The 17,332-nt window shown below is 47.5% G+C and overlaps 1 protein-coding gene across 1 annotated transcript in view; it reads right to left on the minus strand.

Moving 5' to 3' along the window:
• PACRG (parkin coregulated) overlaps positions 1-17,332 on the minus strand; it is a 334,003-nt gene that overhangs the window by 158,186 nt on the left and 158,485 nt on the right. The window contains exon 4 of the mRNA XM_077348053.1: positions 15,157-15,306. Within this exon, the coding sequence (XP_077204168.1) occupies positions 15,157-15,306 (150 nt within the window). The remainder of the gene's footprint in view (positions 1-15,156; positions 15,307-17,332) is intronic.

Below are 17,332 nucleotides of genomic sequence, written 5' to 3' on the forward strand. Positions count from 1 at the left end.
AGTACTTCTCCCCGCCCGCACCATTAGGAAATTAGCACAACATGCTTCTCTAAGTATTCTCAAACAGATATTATGTTCATCTTCTATTTGCTAAGGCACATGCTATACCTGTGTCCAGTTTTGTCAATATCAAAAACCATATACTCTTTGGTTGGTCTCCCTCTATCCAGTCTCATATAGGCATAAATGATCAGAGGAGGTAAATTCCAATCCAAAAAATAGTGCCTTTGTTCCCAGCTCATCCCTCACAACTTGTTAATGTGGTGACTAAACATAGTTTCAGAAATTTCCTCCAAGGACTATTGATTTATTTATCTTTGGCATCTGTGCAATATAAAAATCCTAAGACTGTCTGGCTGCCAGGCAAGAGAGGTTCAGGGGTGGCTTGTCATTTCCTGCCCCTGCACCATGACCCTGGTATTCCTTGGAGGTTGTCCTTCCAAGTGCTAACCAGGGCCAACTCTCTTCTGCTTCTAAGATCTGATGGAATCACGCTTGCCTCCAAGGACTGTAATTGTAGCAAAAAGCCTCATTCTTGGATGCTTTAGGATGCATTGGGCTGATCCTGCATAGAGCAGGGGATTGGGCAAGATGTCCTGTATGGCCCCTTCCAACTCTATGATTCTATGATCAAAACTTTTGAATTCCACAGATCAAATAGTCCAGTTGACTCTGTTTATCATCAGGATGTAGTTGCCAGAAACACAGTAATAGCCAGTATGGTATATAGGTCAGAAACTGACTAGATCAGGGGAGGCAGGTTAACATACCCAGTCTGCTATTAAGCTCATTGGATAATCATAGGCCAGTTACTTTCTCAGCCTAACCCACCTTACAAGGATGTTGTGAGCATAATATAGGGGAGTGGACTATGAATACCTGCCATAGCCTTTTAAAAATCTAGCAGGATAAAAATGTAATAGCACCCACAAGCATGCTGAGGCATATAAGGATGAAGGGCTGTTGGTAAGCTGGTTCATTATGGATTTGAGTGGATGGATGGGTTTGGGGGGGCACCCTTGGTGTCAAGCAGCATTAACCAAATTCTTAACTGCTAGAGCAGCTTGTTGGGGGAGAAGGAGGACACGTAACACCTTGGCACTGTTCAATGTGCTGGCTAAGATAAATGAAGTCAGCATTAGTACTGACTGAGTCTGGAGCTAGGGGGTGAGGGTAAATTTGGTTCAAATGCTAGTATGTCACTTGCTGAGATCAACTCTTACCCATTAATGTTGAAAACAAATAACCAAATTAATTAATAGAAAGAAAAAAACATGTAAGAAAAAAAATGCCAGAAACATTGTCATGCTCAACACCAGATGAGCAGGAGTCTAGTAAACTAACTATTGTAAAAAAACAAATACAGCAGTGCAATGCTGAGTTCCCTTTTCCTCCTCTGTAGTGTATAACAACATACTGTAACTAGGGATGTACACGGTGGGGAATTGGTACTTTTTAGATTTGAGGTTTCCTGATTTGGTACAACTCAAATCAATTGAATCACTAATTCAGTGTATTGATTTGAGTTTGGCAAATTCAGGAACCCCAAACCAATTCAGCTGAAATAGCAACAGGCAGTTGATCTCTGGGAACCAGCTGTTTGGTGGCTCTAGAGACCTGAGTCCCTTTAAATGCCTCCAGAACCACCAAACAGCTGATCCTGACCTCTCTGAGGTTGCAGACACTGGGCTTTGCTCAGCCTGGAAGGGAGGAGACATTTAAAGAACTCAATAAACAGCTGATCCCCAGGATCAGCTGTTTGACAGGCTCCCCCCCCCCCAGACCTTTCTCAGGCTGTGTAGAGCAAGATCTCCACAGCCTGAGAAGGGTCTGGAGAGGGGCATTTAAAGGGACCAGGATCAGCTGTTTGGTGGACTTATTTTCAAGCCGTTGAATCAGCGAAAACAAGCCCAAATCAATTTGGGCTTTTCTGATTTGCCTGTTTTAAACTCTTTGGATGTTTGATTTGGCTCAGATAAACCTGAAAAGTACTCAAATCAGCATTCCAAACTAAATCACCCATCCCTAGTCATTACATCATTATAACAAGTTTTCCTTCCCCTGCAACCAGCAGCCAATGATAGGAAAACACTGAGTAATGTTATCAAGAGTAAAGAATACAAGGCATATTAGCTACATATTAGAGAGGGAGAATGTCAACATGTGGTGCCATTTTCAGTGACATGGTTCTTGGTGTTTCTAGACTGCTGGGAATCCTCAGATGGCCTGGGAATTCTTCTATACTACTGCTACTGCTACCACTAATAGTAATAGCAACAATAACAACAACAACAACAAGTAGCAGCGAGAGAGTTGTTAGCCAACACAGCATTCAGGGTTGAATCAGCAGGAAAACAGAAGTTAGTGGTTGATGGAAAAATGGGATCCAAGCAGGTTTGTGAAGTCAGATGCTAATGCTGTGACTAGTAGTCTCTCAGTAGTAACATTTTTTGGCTCATTTTAACAATCTTGATATTATTGCATTCTTAAAAGGAATGGGAATGCACTGTCCTGGTAAATCTGCAAACCCCCCCCCTCCTTCCCAGCCATTTAAGATGCTGAACTAATTAGACTATTAACACATCAGATGGAACTGCTAAGTATTAATACATTCAAATTAATCAGTGCTGAATCAGTGCTATTTCACACAGGCTAATACTAATTTCTTTGCTGAAAATGCAGTAAGTAATTATGAATTATATAGTAATAAACATCAGGAAGTGTTATAATTCTTCAAATGTGTTAGCATCTATGTTATTGGTGTTGAATGCCACATTCCAAGTTTACCAAATAAGACTATTGCTTAAACATTTACTTCATCAGTGAAACTTCTTAAATCCTATTTTGGTATTATAGAAATATTGTAAAAAGTAAATTAAAAGACATGCAACAACAAAAAACAATGTTTTTCAATGCAAGGAGGGAGGGGGAGGGCCTGGGACTGTGGGCCCGGTGGTGGTGGGGGAAGGAGGGAGCCCCTGTCCCAAGCAGCCATGGCTGCAACCTCGCTAGGCCTCAGCAAGTCTGCCAGGGGGAAGGACTGAGTCAGTCTCCGCCAGCTCCTGCTGCCCAAGTAGCCAGGCCTTGGCAGGGCTGCCTGGAGGGTGGGGGAGGGGAGTCCCCACCTGTTATCTAGATAATTTCATTTTTAGTCCTAACTTGCTTTTAAAATTTTTATTCAATTTTCCTTTCCAACTGATAACAATTTATTTCTTTTTTTATGTTAGTGGTAAGTTTCAAAATATTTTACTGTATTGTTTTGGGTATTTGCTCTCATAGAATCATAGAGTTGGAAGGGGCCATACAGGCCATCTAGTCCAACCCCCTGCTCAACGCAGGATCAGCCCTAAGCATCCTAAAGCATCCTAAAGCATCCTAAAGCATCCAAGAAAAGTGTGTATCCAACCTTTGCTTGAAGACTGCCACCTTTGCTTGAAGACCCTCGTGTTATACTGTAATAAACAACAACTGCACCATCTCAGGCTCATTCACTTGCTCATATTCGAACATTGTATATGCCATTAAGTGCTTATTCCTTCCATTTTCTACTAGGGCAAAGAGGTCAGAGCCTCCTCCAAAGAATAAACAGACACAAATCACACATCAAAAACCACAAGACTGAGAAACCTGTAGCAGAACACTTCAACTTTCCAGGACGCTCAGTGGGTGATCACAAAGTATTTTATTTCAGAGGAACTTCAAAAACAGACTGGAAAGGGAAACTGCTGAGTTGCAAACTGTTACAACACACAAAACAATGGAATCTCCAGGCCTCAACAGGGATATTGGTTTCTTATGTCATTACATATGTTAACCTTATTCAGCCCTCATATCTGCATTCCTAACAATCTCCCAGAAGGGCCAAATGTCCTCTGTTTTAATTTCTTATTTGAAGTAACAGAAGTCATTCCTGGCCCTAAGGAAGCGCGCCTAGCCTCGACCAGGGCCAGGGCCTTTTCGGTCCTGGCCCCTACCTGGTGGAATGAGCTCCCGGGTGAGCTGTGGGCCCTGTGGGATTTGTCAGCTTTCCACAGGGCTTGCAAGATGGAGCTCTTCCACCAGGTCTATGGTTGACGCTAGGGTCAGCGAACTCGGGACATCACCCACCCCCGGGAGTTAGGAAGTGTACATTGCACTCCTCCATTATCTCTGATAGTATGGGGAGGGATGGGTATTTTCTCTTTGCCACCATGTTGGTATTAATATTTTAATGGGGGTTTTAATGGGGTTAAGATTATTGTCACCCGCCTCGAACCTTCCGGAAGAGGCAGGAAATAAATCGAAATATAATAATAATAATAATAATAATAATAATAATAATAATAATAATAAAAGTTAATAGTAAGATGTAATATATTTCTCTGGTCTGGTGTCGGGGACCCGCTTGCTAACTGAAAAAACAGGGTGCCCCTTTGAAGAAAACGTCACGCCAGGCCTGGTGAACGATACAACAGGAACAAGCTTTATTTCAGCAACGTGGAGTCCGCTGGTATGGAGTAAGAGCTTCCACCGAAACCCAGGTGGAAGCTCCCTTTTATACAAAACCCACCTCCTTAGGCTGTATTGCCCCACCCAGTACTTGCGGAGGGAACATGCTGATACAATCATGACTCATGCACATATGCGAGGTTTTCCGGGGTTCCTGATGGCCCATTTTCCTGGAACAAAGGGCCATCTCCGGGCCCTTGTCAAAAGGTGGAGGGGGACATTGAGGTTCTTTAGCGGCCATTGCCACCTCAACGATCGGGTGGGGCGCCCAGCTGCCGGCTTGCCTATGATCACCATGCCCTACCTCCGTGATCGCGGGCGCCTCTGATGGCGGGGTTCGGTCCGGTTCCCAAGCCACCAAGGACCGAACCACGACATTCTGCCCCCCCAAAGGTCCATTCTCCAACCCCCCGGGACGGCCAGGATACCGCTTGTGGAAACGTTCAGTGAGTCGGGGCGCAAGGACGTCCGCTGCCCAGACCCATTCCCGGTCCCCCAAAGCGAAGTCCTTCCATTCCACGAGGTACTGCAACTTCCCCCTGTGGAGTCTAGAGTCCAGGATATCCGCCACCTCGTGGTGCTCCCCCCCTGGCAGGACCTCGGGCGCTGGCGGGGAAAACACGGGGTGCCAAACGTCACCGTCCGGAGTTTTTTTTAGAAGGCTCACGTGAAAGACGGGATGGATGTGCCGGAGGTTCTTGGGGAGCTTGAGCTTGACCGAAACTTCGTTGATCGGGGCCAAGACCTCGAAAGGCCCCAAAAACCGAGGGCCTAGCTTCTTGCTGGGCAAATTCAACCGTAGGTTCCGGGTGGAAAGGTAAACTCGATCCCCCGGTCGGATCTCCTCAGCTGGTCGTCTCTTCCGGTCGGCGTCCTCTTTCTGCGCTGCCTTGACTTTGTGGAGCTGCTCCTGCAGCGACTTCCAGCAGCTCCCGGCACGCTTCCCCCACTCGCGAAGGTCGGCCGATTCCCGGGCGGGGACCTCTCCAAGCTCCGGGAAGTGTCTCAGGTCTGTCCCGTAGACGACGGCAAAAGGCGACATCTCCGTGCTGCTGTGGTCTGCGTTGTTGTACGCGAACTCGGCCAGGGGGAGCAGGGGCACCCAGGTGTCTTGATGATAGGAACCGAAACACCGCAAGTACTGCTCCAGTACTTGATTAACCCGCTCGGTCTGCCCGTCCGTCTGGGGGTGGTAAGCGGAGCTCAGCCCTTGCTCGATGTCTAACAGGCACAGGAAAGCTTGCCAAAACCGGGACACGAATTGTGAGCCCCGATCGGAAATCACCTTGTCCGGCAGCCCGTGCAGTCGGAACACGTGATCCAGGAACATCCGAGCCAACTGTGAAGCACTGGGGACACTGGCGCAAGGAATGAAATGGGCCTGTTTGGAAAATAGATCTACCACCACCCAGATCACCGTTTTCCCCTTGCTGGGAGGCAAGTCTGTTATAAAGTCCATGGAGATCACTGACCACGGCCGGGTCGGGACCTCGAGCGGGTGCAGCAGACCTTTCGGCTTGCCAACCCCCGGCTTGCAGGTCAGGCAGACAGGACAACCACTGACGTAAGCTTTTGTGTCCCGCCGCAGACTGGGCCACCAAAACCGCCGCCGGGCCAACTTCCAGGATTTTACGAAACCGAAGTGCCCGGCGGTCTTAGCATCGTGGCAGAGGCTGAGGGCTTCCCGTCGTAGCCCTTCCGGGACGTAGACAGCCTCCCCCCTCCGCCAGAGACCGGAGTCCAAAATCAAAGAGTCCCGGAGCTCAGCCAGCTCCTCGTCTGTCCCGTAGGCTGCCACTAGGCGGTCTCGGAGCGGGGCGGTCGCCGGGTCGGGCTCCCATTCCTCCCTGGCCCGACGCCTAGTGACGACCCCCCGTCCCAGCTGCTCCTCACCAAACACGGACCTGGTGCAGGGAGCGTACCCCTCCCCATAATGCGGCAGACGGGAGAGGGCGTCCGCGAGGAAATTCTCTTTGCCGGGGATGTGACCAAGCTTGAAATTGTACCGCGAAAAGAACTCCGCCCACCTCATCTGCTTGGCGTTAAGGGATCGCGGTTGCCGGAGCGCCTCCAGATTCTTGTGATCTGTCCAGACCTCGAACGGCTCCTCTGTTTCCTCCAGCCAATGCCGCCATTCGGTGAGGGCGAACTTAATCGCAAACGCCTCCTTCTCCCAGGTAGACCAGTTCCGCTCCGTTTCGGCGAATTTTCGTGAGAGGTAGGCCGCCGGCCTCAGCTGTCCCGCCTTGTCTCGCTGCAGGAGAACCGCCCCGGCTGCTGCGTCGCTGGCGTCGACTTGTACCACCATCGGCTGGGTTGGGTCGACGTGCAGTAGCGTGGGCTCAGACGCGAAAGCTTGCTTGAGGGCCAGGAACGCTGCCTCCGATTTCTCATTCCAGCCGAGCGCTGCGCTGGGCCGCGTGGCGCGAGGACCTCTCCCCTTGGTACCTAGCAAGTCCGTGAGGGGAGCCACTACGGAGGAGTATCTGGGGATGAAGCCTCTAAAAAAGTTAGCAAACCCCAGGAAGCTTTGTAGCTGTTTCCGGGTGCGGGGCCTTTCCCAGGCCAGCACCGCCTGCACCTTCTCGGGGTCCATAGCTATGCCCTGGGCTGAGATGCGGTAGCCCAAATAGTCCAGGGAGGGACGGTGGAATTCGCACTTAGCCAGCTTCACGTATAGGTGGTTTGCCAGCAGGCGCTTTAACACCTCCCTCACCAGGGTCACGTGCTCTTGGGGATCTTGGCTGTAGATCAGGACGTCATCCAAATAAACAACCACCCCCTGAAACAGAAGGTCCTGCAACACCTCATTAATTAGACTCATGAAAACCCCAGGTGCCCCGCTTAAACCGAACGGCATCACTTTAAATTCGAATTGTCCCAATTGACAGTTAAACGCTGTTTTCCACTCATCCCCCTCCCGGATGCGTACCCGGTAGTACGCCTCCCTTAGGTCCAGCTTAGTGAACAGAGTCCCTTTGCCCAGCCGGGCCAGCAAATCCGGGATCAGCGGGAGGGGGTAAGCGTTCCCCGCTGCGATGGCGTTGAGGCCCCGGTAGTCCTGGCACAGCCGTCGGGACCCATCCTTTTTCCGGACGAACAAGACTGGAGCTCCCATGGGACTGGAAGCGGGCCGGATGAAACCTCGGGCCAGATTTTTACCCAAAAACTCCCGGAGGTCCTTGAGCTCACCCTCACTCATCTTGTAGATGCGCCCTTTGGGTAGTACCGCCCCCTCTGGGATGTTGATAGCGCAGTCCGTGCGGCGGTGTGGGGGTAGCTCGTCCGCTTCCCGCTCGCTGAAAACGGCTGCGAGGTCTCGGTACTCTGGCGGGACCTCGGGCTCTGGTATCTCCTGCTGCGCCGCCGCCGCTCCCCTGGGACGCGCCGCCGTCCTCTTGTGGCTGGAATTCTCGTGGGGGACCCGATGCCGTGCACCCACCGTCAAGTCGAACTTCAGGGTCCCCGCCCGCCAGTCCACCACGGGGTTGTGTTCCTTCAGCCAATCCAGGCCCAACACCGCCCGATATCCCGCTACGGGGACCTGGATCAGCCACCGCAGCTCTTGGTGGTCCCCTATGTGGATGGCGATAGGACCCACCTCCTCCCCGAAAGGTCCCCCCTGAATCGGGCTGCCGTCCATCTGGACGAAAACCAGGGGAACCTTCCGAATGCGCTTCGGTAGCCCCAAAGCCCGGGCTATCTGGGGGTGGACCATGCTGTGGTCGCATCCAGAGTCCAAAAGAGCCTCCCCCACCCAACTTAGTCCGTTCTCCGGGTTCCGGAGCTCTAAAATTACCACGTTCGGAGGTCGCGCCTCATGCTGTAGGGGTTTTCCCTCGCACCGCGGGACCTGCTGCCCGGCGCCGTCTACAGCAGGTCCTGGCCGTTTCCCGTCGCCTGGGCGCTTCCCGGTTCGTTGCGGAGGTCCTCCGCCCGGCGTGCCTGCTGGGGGCGTGTCGCACCTCCCCCCTGGGAGAGCCCGCGGTCCTCCCCCCCTTGCCGTTGGCACGCTGCTGCGAAATGTCCTGACCCCCCGCATTTCAGGCACAGACCTTCCCGGCGTCTCCTTTCCCGCTCGGGGTTCGGGGGTCGTTTGGGGCGAGAGTTGTCGGGACCCGGTCTCGGCGCCTCGGCTGACCCGCCTTTGGCCTCCCGGGGGGGTGCGGCGGCCCAACCCAGGCTGGCTTCCAGCTTGGCGACCACAAAACACCACCCCTCCAGTGTAGACAGATCTTCTTCCGTCCCCTTGATCACGGCCCATTCCCTGAGCTTCGGGTTAAGGCCCTCCCGGAAGTACTCGATTTGGGTCTCCTCGTTCCAGGAGAACACCTTGCCTGCTTCCCTCCGGAAAATGTCTATATAGTCCATAACCCCCCTAGTACCCTGTCGAAGTCCCTTGATCCGACTCTTTGCCTTGTCCTCAGCCTGGGGGTCCTGGAATCGTCGGCGGAGCGCGACCACGAAGTCCTGCAGGTCCCGCGTTGCCGGGTCGCCGCGCTCGGCCAACCCTAGGTACCACTGACCCGCCTTGCCCTGGAGACACGAGGCCACCCCCCAGACCAAGTCCTCGGAGTCCTCATACCGGTCTCCATACCTCCGGGCATGCGTCAGCGCGTGGAGGAGGAACTGCGGGAGGTCGTCCGGCGTCCCGTCGAAACGCGCCTTAAGCTCTGGGGGGGAACGTTTTGGAGAGTAGTCCGACCCCCTCCGGATCCGGGATTCTCGGCGTCCGCCGTCTCGTCCTGCTCCGCTCCACCGGCTACCAACTTGCCCAACGACGCCGTGCCGCTCCCTGCCTTGCACGTCGCTCCTGCGTTGGTCCGGCTCTCGCCGCCCCGTCGGCTCCCCCGCTCCCCCGAGATCCTCTGCTGTCTCGCCTCTCCGCTGGCCGTCTCGCCTACTCGGGACTGAAAACTGCTCCGGGTCGGGGTCCGGGGCCCGCTCACCAGTGCCGGGCTCGTCCTCGTCGCTGGAGACGTCCTCACTCGACGCGATCCCCTCCGCCGTTGTATTACCAGTCCCTCCGGGCCCGGCCCGAGCTTGCTCACGGGCTTCAGCTGCCTGCAAGCGCCTGGCCAAGTCCGCCATGGCCCGCCGCAGGTCCTCTAGGGATTCCTCAGGTCCTACCGGGCGAAGCGCCTGCCTCAGCTGGGTGTCCCAGGTTGGGGCCAACCCCCCAGACCTCGGCGCGCTCCCCGCCGTGCTTGGGAACCCCATGGCCCGGCGCCTTCCCTTGGCCGCCGCTGCCGAGGGTCTCGGGGTCCCGGACAGCTGCTCCTGGCCCCCCGATTTTCGGAGGAAATCTCCCGGGGACATTAAACTCATGTTCCCGGGGTTCGTGGGGGTCGAGACCGCCCCGTTGCTTGAAAACGCCATCTCTGGATCCGTCCCGATAAGCGCTCGGATGCGATGCCGACCCTGGAGTTCGGTGGGAAGCTCTTACGATGTCGGGGACCCGCTTGCTAACTGAAAAAACAGGGTGCCCCTTTGAAGAAAACGTCACGCCAGGCCTGGTGAACGATACAACAGGAACAAGCTTTATTTCAGCAACGTGGAGTCCGCTGGTATGGAGTAAGAGCTTCCACCGAAACCCAGGTGGAAGCTCCCTTTTATACAAAACCCACCTCCTTAGGCTGTATTGCCCCACCCAGTACTTGCGGAGGGAACATGCTGATACAATCATGACTCATGCACATATGCGAGGTTTTCTGGGGTTCCTGATGGCCCATTTTCCTGGAACAAAGGGCCATCTCCGGGCCCTTGTCAAAAGGTGGAGGGGGACATTGAGGTTCTTTAGCGGCCATTGCCACCTCAACGATCGGGTGGGGCGCCCAGCTGCCGGCTTGCCTATGATCACCATGCCCTACCTCCGTGATCGCGGGCGCCTCTGATGGCGGGGTTCGGTCCGGTTCCCAAGCCACCAAGGACCGAACCACGACATCTGGGGACAGGGAAAATAGATCTACACAGTTAATCATCCCATTCAAAGAAGATGATGCTATAAAGATACCTCCATTCTTGAGGGAAGATGAATGGTGTGTAACAATAGATCTCAGTTAATTGATCTCAGCATTCCACAATACATTTGTTCATATTTGCCATATTTACTTCGTTCATTCCAGAATTAAACCCAAACCAACCATAACCTTATAAACTTAGCTTGTTTTTCTGGCAAGGTTTATGATTATGTTAATTTATGATTATGTTAATTTACTGCTCAATCTCTACCTATGTTCATAGCCTAATAATTCCCGTGTCATTGTATCTGAGGAAGTATGTATGCACATAAAAGCTTATACTCTCAAACTTTGTTTTACACTGAGGACTGCACATAATACATCTTTCCCTTAATGATTTGGTAATATCCAACAGAAAGGGAAATACCCCACTAATTAAAGTGAACATCAATAAATTCCTGATTCTCCTCACAACTTTTTCACCTTACTCCCCACTCAGTTTTTGGAGTTTAGTGCCCCTGTGCTGCCAACTGAGTCCTTCTCCTGGCTGGGCAGTGGTGAGGGAGACTTTATTATTTTTTTTCATATGCAGCAACTGTGATGATTTACTTTTGTTTTTCAAATCTTCATAATCACACCATTGCAATATTGTTATCATGAAAATTAAAGGGAGAAAATACTTTGCAAAAGGAGAAATGCAGTAATAAAGCCCCCCACCTCCCAGCATAGGACCCTTAGGAATACATTCAGGGATATCAGATACTCCATGGCGCTTAATTAGTTACTTCCTGTTCACTCATGGTACTTCTATTGCTACTTGGTTCCTTCTTCTGTGGGAGGGCATATAGAAGGGGAAACTTTAATTACTGTGCTGCTTCAGACTGCCGAGTATGCTCATTAATTTTTTATTTTTCATGATATCCTAGCTGCTTGAATGTAATCATAAACAAATTTAATAAACACAAAGGAGAAAAAAGCCTTCCCCATCTCCAGGTAAAGACTCAGTCAGGAATGTTGAGACACCAGTAGGGAGAATGGAAAGCTTGGGAGAAGGGACAAAACCAAAAGAACTGAAAGGGACAAGTACGTCAGGACTCATCCTGGCCTAGTCTCAACATGGGTGAAGTTGTCCCCTCTCCGCGAGGAGTCTTTTTCCCATGCAGAGGCCAGGATAGGTTCTGACACAGTAGGCCTGGAATGCCTGACAGCATTTTGACTGTCCACACATTGTTAGTGTGCGCCGTGGACTTACCCGTGCTGCCGTTTGGTGGGCAGAAGGTGGGAGGGAAAAGTGGTGGCTCAGGTGGCCTTGCCGTGTGTCTTGGGGTGCGCTGTGCTGGCAGCCTGCACAGAGTGGGAGGCGGGGCTAGGAGCATCCTTTTAGAACACTTTCTGTCTCCTTCCTGCCTCTTTGCCGGAGCACACGCAAGCGACCCACCCTCCCTGTTTTGTATGATTGTTTGTGGTTTAATTGTTGTATTTTGTCTGGGCCTGTTCACTAGGCTGGGCCTCCCGGCCTGCTGACTGCCTGCTAAGGAGCTCTGTCCCGGCCCTCATAACCAGTTGCCCAGCCCCCCTCCTGCCCCACTTGATGTGGCTGCGAGCTGCAGGCCAAAGCCACCTTAAGCTGCCTGGCCAGGGGAAGGGAACCTTTCAAGGCCCATTCTTAGAAATGTGCTTTGAAGGTAGTCTATTATATGTCCATGAACCATGATTTACAGTAGAGCCACAAAAGAACTGTCATAGTCCAGCATTTTTTAAACAAACATAAAACCACTGGTTTTCTGCTACTCCCTCCCAGTATATAGTCTTTTAAAAGGTTCTACTAGAAACAAATATATCAAAATGATTAGTCTAATTTAATTTATTTTAATCTGTGGTTTTCTTGTATTTACAGGGTTTTGTTTTAAAATATTCTACATTCACAAGCTATTATTGATCATGACTGAATACGATAAATTGATGACATGAAAATGTGTTTACTATATAATGCACATATGACCCATTATGACTGCTTTCATTTGACAGCATGTAATAGTTGTTAAAGGAGATCAATGGCATTTTCATTGACTACGTTATGTATAAAGCATTTGCAGATACAACTGTCTAACACTTATCAAACTAATTTCCACTTCATGTGTTCTTTCTGATATGCATACAGTACAACACGTGACAGTATTTCACTCTAAGCTTTGAAGATTCTCTTTAGGCGTCCTCTATTACCAATTCTGCTGTCTGCTTAAAAAGCATTAAATGTATTCTAATTCTTTTAAACATTTATTTACTTCATCTGCCTTCCTGAAGCTCCACTTAGAATATAAATAGCAAAAAAGGTTCAATTATTTTATATATAACACAAAAATATTCTAAAACTAAAAGGTGTTATTTTGCCATTTTCAGAATTTTTTCTTTTTACTTTTTAAACATATACAAAATTCCAGTATTGTGTTTTCCAGAGGAAAACACTGTAGTAATATAATAAAGTTTACAAAAACCCTAAGTCATACTACCCTTCTTTAGATCTGTTGATCGCGCAGTCTGCAAATATCCTGTGAGCCATTTTCAGCAGAGGTGTCAGATCAGAGGAAATGACCCTGAAATGGACCATCAAGTAAATATGGGCCACCAAGTAAATATGGATTTTCCAGTGTTCTCTCCTAGTGAGGTACTTGTCAGTCTACTTGGCAACAATCTTGGTGTCGAATTCTCAGGATCAAATTCTATTAATTGCCCTAGCTTGTGAAATGGAGTTTCAGTTAGTTAAGAGCCTTACAACATTATTTAAAGCTAAACAATAAAAACATATTCATTACAGCTCCTTACCTTGTTTCTTCAGACAATTCAGTTCATCCTCTGCCTTGACTGCCAATGTTGCTTGGTGCTACCTCACTAGGGATGACTGGAGAGAAAAAATGACCTGTCTATCCTTTTAACAGAGGCTACATGTGAGGTTATTTACCAGGTTATTTACCTCCATGCTATGAAAATCTTCAGCTGCTCATTTACACACATTAAGCCTCTATTAAAAGAAACAGGGGTGTTTTTCTCCAGGCTACTTGGCAACCCTAAGCCCCATACTGCCCTTGCCTTTTACAACAACAACAAGCCTTTAATAATAGTATATAAAAGTACAATATAAGGAGGGAAAGTGCAAAAGGATCCACTGCTATACAGAGAAAACAAAGGCAGAGATCATGCTTAAGAGTAGGACAAAATACATTCACGATCTTTCATGGCAAGATATAAAAACTTTGCAACTGGTTCAATTATATCAGGGTTCTGGGATGTCAAAAGAAACTGAAACAAAGATAAAGCAAAGTGATTATACTGCCCTTGCAAGCTTTACCTGGGTTTGTCTGAACGGACATGATTTCTGCCAAACCCTTGATGCACTTCACAGACTGGGCCTTGCTTTCATCTAGGTTTTGTTTTGGCAGGATTTGGCAGGCTGTCACTCTCATTTATAAATGACTGAATGTTACAGACGTGTGAGTCAGGCTTACACTGGACTTCCAGCAATTAAAAAAAATCAGGATACAAGGAATTATAATAAAGCCAGTTATTACAAGGTCCTCCCCCCTCCATTCTCCTTAGATTAGTTCTTGCTTGACCAGCGGTTCTATTACTGTGTATGTCTCACAATTAAGTCGCATCACTTCTCTCTTCCAGGCTATGTGAACGTATACTATTTTAGGTACTCCAGATTGTCCATTGCCTAAACTAGAATAATATGCAGACAACATGAATCTGCTTTATTAACACTCCTTGAGTAACTATTACTGTCACATTAAGTACAGTTTACGTGCTATAAAATGTTATATGCTAGACAGATAATCCACAGTGCAACCATGTGAGTGTAAAGATTACCAGCAGGTACAAGGGAATATTAATGAAACACCAAGGATTTCATGGTCATGCTGGAAATCAGAAAAGCGTGGCTGTCTAGTACATTCCGTTAACCTGAATGGCTACTAGCATAAAATTTCAGGGTAATTATTTCAAACCTGATCAAACAGACAATACACTAAGTGGTTTAAAACAGGAATGACACCTCAGAAAGAATGGCTAGCAGGTACAGGCCTGTAAGCTTGCTACAGTAATCCTCCATTAAGTAGTCTTCATTTTGAAAGAATTAAATAAAATGCATGCTAAGATTTTGAACTACATAAAAATTCTGCCTTACTGCTCAACAGCAACACCAAACAGCCTAGCTGGAGCAATACACACAACTTGGTAACAACAGGCATGTAGATGTTTTGCAATAACTAATTCTTTAACACTTAATTGTGTTTGACACTGAATAAACGAAATAAATTCACTACCTAAATGGCAAGGAATGACAATAAAGTTTACCAATTAGAAAAGTTTAGAGTAGGATAAAAGAGGAATCTTTAACTCATCAGTGAAAAGGGAATACAACCTATTAATGCATTTTAAAGAGTGTTACAGAACTTTACAAATTAATTATTGGAAGATTATAGAACTGCTCCAGTGTTTCTGTACTGCATTGAATAAGCTCTACGTGCAAGGAGTAGTAAATGAAGTTGTTAATTTTGCTGCATCCCTGGGGAATAACAGAGGAGAGGGTGCCAAGTGTATTTGAGTTTATGTGCAATAGTAAATCCTAATGACATTGTTAATTAACCCTGCCTCCAGCCACTCTTTGCTAGAAGGCTCGGGAGATGTAGGGACTGCGAGGATAACTCACCATTCACATTCTTAAAGATGTTTAAAATGGGCAGAATCTGACGATAGTAGGGCACCAGGGCCTCCCCCACCATGTCAGCTGACACAACCAGGTGCTGTAGGACTTTGAGCGTGATGCAGATGACTTGTCGGTTTCGAAGGTTCAGTGCATCTTTGATAAAGGAAAAGAGACAAGCAGAAAACAGAATTAATTTCAAGAACGTGTACGGTGGGGGGAGGAGGGAAAATCCTCTAATGGACAAATTTAATTAAACTGTACTCTGCTGGGGATTGTAAGTGGGCCTTTATTAGCCCAGCTTTGAAGGAACCCAAAGATGGATTGCAGCCTCAATGTTATAAAACACCGCCTTGTCTGACTGTTATTTGTTCCCACAATTTGTGCTGACTCCTCACTAACCCCAAGAAGGCAGCTCATTATTCCTTCATGCTGCCTATGTTATGGGTTCCAAAAAAACAACAACAAAACAAGTACCATTGGGACTAATGGAACTGCAAATGCGACTCGCAACGGTTGACAACAGAGACATTCTACAGCAACAATTAGCCTGTTTGTGTCTGCTTGCTTTGCAATTGTTTTATTTATTTCAATTAACAAATCCGACTATTTTGAGAACTCACACAATGTGGCAAATGTTTACACAGAAAAAAGAAACAATCCCATGAAGAAAAAGGATCTATCTTGTTTACTTGAGATATTTTTTCATAGCCTCAACCAAAGGAATTTTGCTGTTGCTTTCAGTAATACCTTTTGCCTCATAAAAGAAGCAACACATTGTACTTGCTATTCTTTTTTTCAAATTAAATAATAACTTCAAGAGTTTTAATATGAATGCAGAATTACTCCAGTGATTGGCCCCTTCTCCCCAAAATATGAAACTAGATCCTGAAGGCCATATACTATAGGCTTCTCTCTTACAGTGTGCCTTCTGTAGACCTTGGCACAAGTAACAAGTACGTAATTTAAAAACGGGTATAAATACGACGGTTCTCACATGGCAGAATGTTAAGCCCACTTGCACTACTGTTGAAGAATCTCTTTTTTTTTAATTGCAATGAATACTAAAACATTTTCACATTATTCTCCATATCACGGATTTCATACTTTGAAATAGCACCAGCAAATATATGTTGTTGTGTGCAAATGGTTAACCAACAATATGCAGCATGTATATAGGGAAAAATAGGGAAATATACACAACAACAGCCTGGTGGCTGCCATCCAGTTGGGCAATGTTCATGACAAAATACTGAACACCTTGGAGATTAAGAGTGGCGACTTCTAATCTGGGGAGCCGGGTTTGATTCCCTGCTCCTCCACAAGCAGCCAGCTGCGTGACCTTGGGCCAGTCACAGCCCTAATAGTGCTGTTCTGACTGAGCAGTAATACCAGGCTCTCTCAGGGTGCCTGTTGTGGGGAGAGGAAGGGAAGCAATAGTAAGTCACTTTGAGACTCTTTCTGGTAGAGTAAAGTCGGGTATAAAAAACAACTTTTCTTTTTCTCCTTGAGAGTCAAATAAAAAGTTCACACAGGCCAGATGTGACTCACAGGCAATAATTTGCCCACCTATATATGCTTATTTAATAAACAGAGTCCAGAAAGATTCTGTGGTATTACCTGATAATGGGCTCAAATATAAACAAAAATATATACTGCATAATTATTTGAAAGCATAAACATTCTTAATTAAAATAAAATGCTGAAGGATATTTTATGAGAAAATTTATGAGAAACGTTAGTCTATCGGGATTGACAAAAGGACCTTTTGCTTAACTGTTGAATTGTTTCCACTTTTCCTCAACTAAGATAGATGTATAACAATATAGAAAGGTTATTAGATGGAATGAAATTATGCTAAATTATAAGAATCTGGCTATATTCAGAGTATACTCATAAAGCCTGATAGTGCATGTATTATCCAATGCATTGATTATTTTGGAAATATTCAGTCCAATCTTAAAAACACTTTACTTGAGCAGAACTATTTAGGATTGCTGTCTTAATGTACTATTTGTTTCTTGATCCCTGTTTTGCCAGCAGGATCTGATCACATACACTGCTTAATGTCAGATGACAACATTGACAGACAACTGCCAAAACTCATAACTTATTAAAAATATTGCAAGTCTTGATTTTAAAGGGGATTCACAATAGTTTTTATGCTAGAGTTGCAGACCCC

The sequence above is a fragment of the Paroedura picta genome, chromosome 1 (genome assembly GCF_049243985.1).
Source record: "Paroedura picta isolate Pp20150507F chromosome 1, Ppicta_v3.0, whole genome shotgun sequence".
Classification (NCBI taxonomy): Eukaryota; Metazoa; Chordata; class Lepidosauria; order Squamata; family Gekkonidae; genus Paroedura; species Paroedura picta.